The sequence below is a fragment of the Mesoplodon mirus genome (genome assembly GCF_964341445.2).
Source record: "Mesoplodon mirus genome assembly, chromosome: 8".
Lineage (NCBI taxonomy): Eukaryota > Metazoa > Chordata > Mammalia > Artiodactyla > Ziphiidae > Mesoplodon > Mesoplodon mirus.
Window position 1 is genome coordinate 3,068,598 of NC_138984.1, and position 10,058 is coordinate 3,078,655.

The following is a 10,058-nucleotide window of genomic DNA, read 5'->3' on the forward strand; positions in this document are numbered from 1 at the left end:
CCCCCCTGGCTTCAGTGCTATCAGAAGGGTGCCTTTAAACTCCTAGCTGCCCCACCTGCAAAGAGTATTGGGGGAAAGTGGTCCCGAACAATGGGCATATTTCCCTGAGACTAATCTTCTTTTACACTGGCCAAATAATTTATGGTATCTTGACAGTTCTCCAGTGCCTTCAAGCAGATGTCTTTATATTTATTCAGCTTTTCTAACTGTTCTCCATGGAAAGTTGGCTTTACTCACCTGGACAGCTATAACTGGAAACAAATCCCCAACCATTATTTTGTAAACAGGGGTTCTATGTTTGTGTGTGGTAATTTAAAAATACATACACAAATTCTTTGATACACCTTTCTTCAAAAGCGTGGACTGCACGTAGTGACTTGCCTCTGATGGAATGTGGCAGAAACGACAGACTGTGACTCCTGAAGTTAGGTCACAGAAGATACTGCAGCTTCCATCTTGCTCTCTCTCTCTCTCTGATGGCTCTTGCTCTGAAGAAGCCAGGTGTCATGTCGTAAAGACACTCAAGCAGCCCTATGGCAAGGCCCATGTGGTGAGAAACAGAGGCCTCCTGCCAACAGCCATGGGAATGAGCCGTCTTACAAACAGGTCTTCCAGTCCCAATCAAGCCTCCTGATGACCACAGCCCAGGTCAACATCTTGACTGCAACAGCACGAGAATCGCTAAACTAAAACCACCCAACTACGCCATTCCTGAATCCTGACCTGCGAACTCTGAGATGATAAATATTGTTTAAGCCAAATAATTTTGGGGTAATTTAACATTACCCCAAATAGTTTTGCATTAATAGTTTATGCTTGTTTTTAGCTTTTATGTTATTTTATTATTTTCAATATAGTATTTTTATTTGAAAAGAAAATGGAATCCATAGCTTAAAATGTTTACTATTTAAATACGAAAGGTATGACTGACTTACCTCTTATTGCTTCTTTTATGCCTAACGGGAAGCAGAGTTTTCCAAAACAGAGGAAGTCATTCTCACAATAGCGTTAACAGACAGGCCACTGAGAGAGCCTTTATGATGCATTCTAACCTCCTGAAGAGCGTTTATAATGTGATCTCTGTGCCAAAGGAAGACACGCATGAGCAACTGCCCTCTCCAAAGCAGCACATTCTAGATATGGCTAAGGTACTGAAAGGAACGGTAGTTTACATACAACTTATAAAACCACTTAAAATGTAATTGTAGTCACTACCTGCCAGCTTTCGGATGTAGTTCAGCCAGTCTCTTCGTGATCTTGGTAAAGCTACGCAGGTTCAATGTATTTGGAGGTACAAATTGAATAGGTGCATCAGGTAGTAATTCAGTGGATTCAATCTGTTTACAATTCTTCTTGACACTCTAAATAAACATTTTTAAAGTTTTATTTAAGTCAGTAACGATTACACAGAGATAATCCAGCTTATTCTAAATTTAAAAATTACAAATAGTAAAATCAAAATTCCTAAGATATTTACGTTGATTTGGGATCATTTTTTCTACCAAGTAATTTTACTTGAGATGTATTCAGGGCCATTTATTTAAAAATGCCAAATACATGATGAAGTATAATATACTGGCTATGTCGAAATCAGCTTTTCTCAAACAGGATTCTCATCTGATCCACAGAACACAAAAAATGATGTTAACTATTTCCTCAATTTTCCCTAATATAGGACCTAACCATTCCATTCTAGATGCACAGGAGAGAGAGTCATTTGCTATATACAATGGATATCTTAGACTTAGGACATGAAGGCTGAATTCTCTTACCCAACCTGACAGAGAAAGGCTGGTCTACATGGTAATTATATGTACATATTTATATCGTATATTCTATATCTTATTTAGTAAATGTTTAATGTACACAAACTATATGCCCAGAACATGCTGGAGTGGGGGTGGGGAAACTAGTGCTATAAAAAAGAACCTCCATCACTTATGTATCTTATAATTCAACTGAAAAGACAAAATTAAAATGATCAATTAATTACTATTAACCATGCAAGTAGGATATAAATTATATGAAACCACTGTACATCCTATAAAAGTTCAACAAAGGAGGAGCGGATACTTTCAAACCTAGATGAAACGTCAGGGTAAGATATACAAAATATTAGATCTGTCACATCAGAATATTACATATTTTACTTATTTGCTTATTGTCTTATCTCCCTCATTAGATTTAAGCTCTGTAACAGCACAGATTTTTGTCTGTTTTGTTCATTGCTACTTTCCCAGTGCCTACAATAGTGTACATAGTTGGTATACTGTTTATTGAATAAATAATTTTGGGATACAATAGTTTAAATAGTAGTTGGAACCACAGAGAGGATGGGTTTCCCAAGAAAGAGCCAAACTGCTAGTAAATAACAGTAGCTACTATTTACGGAGTACATTCTCCATGACAGGAACTGTTCCAAAGAATTTTCTGAATTAAAGTCATTTAAAGCTCACAACATTTGTGAGGCAGGAACACTTATCCCCATTTTACTTTTTATTCTTTTTAAATAACTTTATTTATTTATTTTATTTATTTATGGCTGCATTGGGTCTTCGTTGCTGCATGTGGGCTTTCTCTAGTTGCGGCGAGCGGGGGCTACTCTTCGTTGCGGAGCACGGGCTTCTCAATTGTGGTGGCTTCCCTTGTTGCAGAGCACGGGCTCTAGGAGCGCGGGCTTCAGTAGTTGGGGCACTCGGGCTCAGTAGTTGTGGCACACGGGCTTAGTTGCTCCGTGGCATGTGGGATCCTCCTGGATCAAGGCTCGGACCCGTGTCCCCTGCACTGGCAGGCGGGTTCTTAACCACTGCGCCACCAGGGAAGTGCCTATGCCCATTTTAAAATAAGGAAGCTCAGACACAGAGGGCAGTAACTTGCCCAGCCCATGAGTAGGAAGCAAAGCCAGGTTATGAATCTATTGTTCTTAATCATCACTACCTCTTATTATAGACAATAAGTATTTTCTAAATGAATGAATATAATGAAAAAATGTTGAGAATCTGAGAAGAAAGGTGACAAGAAACTGCTAGAAAAGTAAGAGTATAGTTTAACAAAGACAGCAATAAGAGCTGCCCTGTCCACACACTCTAAGACAACATACTCCGACCCTAGCCCACGGTGCCCTATTTATTTATGACACATAACCTTCCCTCTACCAACTCCATGACCTGCTTCCTCAGCTAACAAGACCAAGAGTGGTGCTACCTGAACTCATGAACACCGAAATCATGGGCTGGATCAGATTCCCTGTCTAAAGAATGTGGAATTGGAACACAGAGCGAATGAATTAGTCAAATGATGACAGGAGCTTGAACTGAAAAGTACTGTAGAGTTAGAATTAAGCAAAATAAAGCCTAATGGAGGAAGAGAGAAGTCATGAGCAGACAGAGAAAGCCAGTGTGCAGAGAGAAACGGAGGATGGAGCTTACAGGCATGCAGAGGCAAGAAACCAGGGGCACCAGCTGAGAGGCAGGGAGGAGCCATAGCTCCCAAATCTCCAGCTCAAGCGCCCTTGTAGCCTGACTGCAGTTTGTTTCCTTCCTTCCTATTGTGGATTGAGGTTATGCACCAAAAAACCCATCCTGAACACGAAGTGTCACTGAGATTAAAGGAAAAGAGATGAAAGGAAAAGAGTTGAAAGAAAGGAACGACCGGCACCAAATAGGCTAAGTGGTCAAAAAGAAGGTAGACAGAGAAAGACCAATAAAAACGTCACTAGTGACTATAGAAAGAGCACTGTAAATAAAATTTTAGAGACTGGGGTCAGATTATTAGGATGAAGAAGAGAAACAATCAAAGAAACCCAGACATTGGGTATAAACTACTTGTTTGGGAAGTTTGGCAGGAAAAACACAGAATAAGGACGGTAACTTCAAAAGAATGAAAAGTCAAGTGAAAATGTGGTTCGGATTAAGAAGAGTTGTGCATAACTGTGAGTAGAGAAAGGTCTGTGAGTACAGAAATGGCACTAATGGTACAGAAAAATAATGGGATAACTCCAGGAATTAGGAAAGGACGGGGTAAAGGACATAGGGAAAAGAGATCCCTTTATCTTATTCTTATGGAAAAAACCAAAATTCATTTATTCAACAAATATTTATTCTTTCATCCCTTTATTAAAAAGGAATTTTCTGTGATGTGTAGAGTCAAACTAATTCCAGTAAAAATCCAAGGACTTTTTTAATAGATAGTGACAAGCAGAATTACGAAATTTATACAGAAAGGCAAAGAGACTAGAATAGCCAAAATAAATTTTGAAAAGGAATGAAGTTGGACTTACTATTTCAAGACTTACTATAAAGCTATTATGATCAAGATAGTGTAGCACTGGTGGAAAGTTTAAGAGACAGAAGAGAACAGAGAGTCTAGAAATAGATCCACACAAATATGGTCAACTGATTTTTGACAAAGGCACAAAGATAATTCAGTGGAGACAGGATAGGCTTTTCAACAATGATGCTGGAACAATTCCATACACAAAACAAAAACACAACCAAAAAACGAAAACCACCTCAATTCATACCCCACACATTATAAAATTAACTCAAAATCTTTGTGACAATGGATTATGCAAAGATTTCTTAGATACAACATTAAAAACACAAGTTAAGGGACCTCCCTGGTGGTGCGGTGGTTAAGAATCCGCCTGCCAATGCAGGGGACATGGGTTCGATCCCTGGTCCAGGAAGATCCCACAAGCTGCAGAACAACTAAGCCCGTGCGCCACAACTAATGAACATGTGCTCTAGAGTCCCTGAGCCACGACTACTGAGCCCGTGAGCCACAACTACTGAAGCCTGTGCACTGCAATTACCAAGCCCATGCGCTGCAGCTACTGAAGCCCATGCACTCTAGGGTCCTCACGCCGCAACTACTGCAGCCCGTGCGCCTAGAGCCCGTGCTCCACACAAGAAGCCCACGCACTGCAACAAAGAGTAGCCCCCACTCACCACAACTAGAGAAAGCCTGTGCGCAGCAATGAAGACCCAACACAGCCAAAAAAAAACCACAGAAAACAAACAAAAAAACCCCCACAAGTTAAAAAACAAAAAATCGACAAACTGCAATTGGTTAAAAATTAAAACTCCTCCTCTGAGAATGACACTATTAAAAGAATGAAAAGACAAAGTCAGGCTGGGAAAACGTATTTGCAAAATACATACCTATCTGATAAATGATTTATATTCAGAATATAAAAAACTCTCAGAACTCAGTAAGAAAATGCATAAAGCTAGGTGAAAGAAGCCAGACTAATAAGGCTATATAATATTTCACTCACAGGAGATTCTGGAAGAGGTAAACTTATAAGAACAGAAAACAGAGCAGAGCACAGGAGAATGTTTTGGAAAGATGGAACTGTTCTCTACCTTGACTGTGATGGTGGTTACATGCCTGCGGCATGTGTCTAAACTCAGAGACAGCAAAAGGCGAATTTTATATAATTTATATATAAATTTTTAAAAATCTATGGAATACCTACAGGATGCCAGGCATTTTGCTGCGCAGTGGAGAGACAAGAGTGAGTAAGTCAACTTTATCACCTTCCATGTGGCGTTTAAAACCTCAATGTGGTAAAGATGAGAGCATGCATAATAAAATGACTATATTTTATGGTTTACATAATTATGAGATGAGGTTAGCTGTGAAAAAAAGAATGATGAAAGTGTTAAGTAGCTACTTATAGAGTAACACTATCCAAGAATAAAGAGATACAAAGACTGAAAAGCATTGGTAGAGAGCCTAGTTACAGAGAAACGTTGTCTCTCTGCGGCTAGGCCTGTAAAGGTCTGTGCTTCCTCCAGGGATGACTGGGGTTGTACAAGAGCAGGTTAGGGCGGATCCAATGTTAGACACAATTCAGACTAATGTCCTTACTCCCACTTCAAGACTGCTGTCCTGGAGTTATCTGTCCTACAAAGCTGCTTATCACAGTATAGTGTATATATGAAGACCATTTAAGGGCTTGATCAAGAAAACTAACCTTTTGGTCAAAAGGGAAAAACTCACTGTCCTGCTCAGATCCCAGCTGCTGCCTTGGCCTAGTTCTAGGCAATCTAGAAATAGAGGAGGCTGAGTTGATTTCTTTGCTGATGTTTTTCTCCGAATTGTTGAAACTAACTTTATTTCCATTTTTGGACGAAAGTGGTGATGTATATTCTCCAGGAGTTTTGACAAGCCGCACATTTACTGATTTCCCATTTATTTTTATACCATTCATTTCTTTCACAGCCAGCTTTGCATCACTATTTTTTTTTAAAGCAAGAGATGCATATCTAAAATATAAAAGCAGAAAACCAAAAGGTTCTTTGTTAATGACTTTAAATGGCCTCAAACTTCATTGTGTAACTACTGGCTAGCATATATCTTTTATAAGAATAACTGCTCTTAAAAATAAAAGTTACTATACTTACCTTGGGATCAGGAAGAATATTAAGATAACTAAATACAAAAAATTAAAGATGGGAAATAAAAGGTAGTTAGTATTTCTTCTGAATTATCACCGGTTAATTTTATATTAAAATGTAATGTAGGGTTTCCCTGGTGGCGCAGTGGTTGGGAGTCCGCCTGCCGATGCAGGGGACGTGGGTTCGTGCCTCGGTCCGGGAGGATCCCACGTGCCGCGGGGCGGCTGGGCCCATGAGCCATGGCTGCTGAGCCTGCGTGTCTGGAGCCTGTGCTCCGCAATGGGAGAGGCCACAGCAGTGAGAGGCCCGCGTACCGCAAAAAAAAAAAAAAAAAAGTAATGTAACACTTGCAAAGATGACATATGACACAGTTGCACAGATTAGTGTTCTCGGGACAACTGGTTATCCATACCAAAAAATTAAAATTAATCCCTATACACAAACATAACCTCCAGATACAGCGAAGGCATAAAGGTGAAAGGCAAAATTTAAAAACGTTTAGCAGAACACAGAAGAGAATGTCCTTATGGCCTTGTAGTGAAAAAATATGCAGTCCAAACAGAGTTGGAAAATCTAACCAGAATTGTAGCCATAAAATTGAGAAAGCTGGGCAAGAGCCATCCTTCTGAAAGTGCCAGCTCCAGATAGTGTCAATGGAAGGATATATACCAAATCTGAAGAGCACTTGTCTCCAAAAGATGGGACTATGGATAAATTTTTATAACCTCCTTACACTTTTGGTATTTAACTGTACTTCCTAAATCTCCACACAGAATGTATAATACTTCAAAGTAATAAAAAACCATGAAGTTTCTTTTTTTCCAAAGGATTCAACAAAACACTAAAAGAATCTTTCACATCAAGTAATACTCCTAGGAGTACAACGCTACTTTAATATAACGAAATATATTAACAATACATTAATGAATAGGTCCAAGAAAAGCATATGATCTTAAGTGAATTCATTTAAGACAAAATTAAACACTTATTTTTAATAAATTTCAACCCAACTACAAATAGGATCCTTTTTTAATTTATAAAGATTTTCATATCTGAAATAAAGAGCTATCATTTTTGGTGATAAAATAGTAAAGGCATTTCCATTAAGCTATCACCATTCTTTTTTTTTTTTCCCGGTACGCAGGCCTCTCACTGTTGTGGCCTCTCCCATTGCAGAGCACAGGCTCCGGATGCGTAGGTTCAGCGGCCATGGATCACGGGCCTAGTCGCGGTCTTCCTGGACCAGGGCACGAACCCGTGTCCCCTGCATCGGCAGCCAGACTCTCAACCACTGCGCCACCAGGGAAGCCCAAGCTATCACCATTCTTATTTGATACTTTTGAACGTTCTGATAATGTCACAAAACAGGAGGTTAACAACAGACATACTGGAAATGACTATATGTAGATGATATAGCCATCTACCTAAAAAATAAAAAAGCATCAACTAAAAAGTAATTAAAATAAAAAATAATAAAATTAAATATAATTTTCTGAGTACCTACTATATGCCAGCCTTTATTTCTACTGGTTTACTTATTTATCTCGTAATAGTTCCACAGTAATGCTATGTAGGTACTATTATTATCCTCACTTTATAGATGAAGAGCCTCAGATACAGAAAGGTTAAGTAACTTGCCCAAATGTATTCATCACATTACTGACGAAGCTGAGACATGAACCCAAGACACCTGCTGTAGAGCCCGTTCTCTTAACTAATGTACTCGACTGCCCCCATGAAATGGTATGAAACAAGATAACTGCAGAAAAATCAATAACTCTCCTATATCTCATTAGTAAAAGTTAAAAAGTATAATGAAAGAAAGATCTGATTAAGAACAGCACCAATTAATGACTGTAGCTATTTGTCAACGTGTATCCCTCTACTAGGCTGGGAAACCCCTGCAGGAATGGCGCCTGGCTTAATCACCACTGTGGTTCATGTTCAGTACAGAACAGACCTGTTAGAACCTAGGGCATACCCAGTAAATGTACATTCATTGAATCTGGGAAACATACCTGTAATTAGGAGAAGAATCATAAATTGAAATGTCAGAAATTTCATATTTCTGGAAATGAGACCTTAAATCAGCCTAAAAGAAGATAAATAAAAGTTTGTGAAAGGTGGAAAAACAATCAAAATATGAACAATTAATAGATTTGAAAGTGAAGCTCAAAAAATAAATCCTGGCATACCTCAGACACTGAAGGGCAGAGACCACCAACATGTATCAAGTAACCTTTATCTCTTCGTAAGGGTTCAACATTCTTCATTTCTGCTTGAAGATAAACATACAACAGAAGATAGTCATTATTTTATCAATATTTTTAAGAGAAAATGTGAATATTGTTCAGTATTTCATTTTTTATTATCAAAAAGATTATTATAAAGTTATTAGCAAATATCAGCACTAGGCTGAAGATTAAGAGCTTGTAGTATAGTTTCAACATTTCTGGGCTTTAATCATATGTGAAAAACAAAGAGGTTGGACTGATTGATATTTAGTCTCTTGTGGCTCAAAAATGGATCAATAAATAGGTAGTCCTGGCTGTCTGATGGAAACTGAGAAGCTTTTTCTGTTCACTATGTACCCCACACCTGCGAAGTGCCTGATGAGGGTTCAGAGGAAAAGAACACCTGAAGGAATACTGACGTTGGACTAGAGTAGGGAGAGAGAATGGTGGGCCTCTATCTACTAACTAAATCTTGGATTTAAGCTTTTAGCAGACAGTTTTCTGAAAGAGAAATGAACATTTTAAACTGATTTACTCTTTAAAAAAATGACATCCAAATGGCCAATTTTCTCATTTTTCATATTTATAAAGAAATACAAACAGGAATAAAATATTAAAACAGTGCAATCCCCCAAAATAATACAGAAGAAGATAAGCACTATTTTATAAATGAGCTAGGTTAGGATTTCTTGGTAAATTGTTAAGAACCAACCTAGTGTAAACTTGGGATCCTCTTTGTCTTGTACTATTTGATTTTCTTGTATTCCTGAGAAATCAGCTCCAGTCACGTTCTCTTTAGCATCAAACCAGTCTTCACTTATTTCTTGGTAATTTGTGGAGTCTGAGAAATTGAACACACTTAGCAAGGAACTATGTACAATGTTTAACCGTGAGAAGTTATCTGAGTGATGTGCTTCCCAGCTTTACTTTAATTAACACTGATTCCTAGCTTATTAAAAAGCCTTACTTTTCTGATTTTTAATTATCCTTTATTGAAGAAGAGATTTCTCTTTATAGACAGAACAACAGTGAACATCTTTAAAAACGGGTTAAGTCGTGCTGCAAGTCTTTATTTCACTAAAAAAGGATCTTTCTCTTCTCACTGAGGACAAAACTAAACAAAACTAAAAACCCATACAATTTACAGAGATACAAGTTGGACAGAGAAAAGAATTTTCAAAAGGGAAAACATGAACCAGAAGAACAAAAGTCTGTATTATTATTTGGCATTATCAGATATATTAAGTAACCTTAAAGATATCAAGTAGATGTAATAAGAACATACTTAACATTCATAATCTGAATGATGCCATTCAATTAAAAATATTTACTTTAACTTAATAGAGGGCACGAGGGATATTTTAAATCTTATTATCTGCTTTCTGGCAATGACACAAGACAAACATTTTTATACTGACCT

General features: G+C 38.0%; 1 protein-coding gene across 1 annotated transcript; it reads right to left on the reverse strand.

The window, feature by feature from the left end:
- Positions 1-956: 956 nt before the first annotated feature.
- RBM44 (RNA binding motif protein 44) lies at positions 957-8,677 on the reverse strand (the record flags this gene model as incomplete). The annotated part of the gene is made up of 5 exons (XM_082631318.1): positions 957-1,080; positions 1,216-1,361; positions 5,984-6,272; positions 8,423-8,496; positions 8,600-8,677. 5 exons carry the CDS (start codon positions 8,675-8,677, stop codon positions 957-959), a joined length of 711 nt encoding a protein of 236 aa, XP_082487444.1.
- Between the last annotated feature and the right edge of the window lie 1,381 nt (positions 8,678-10,058).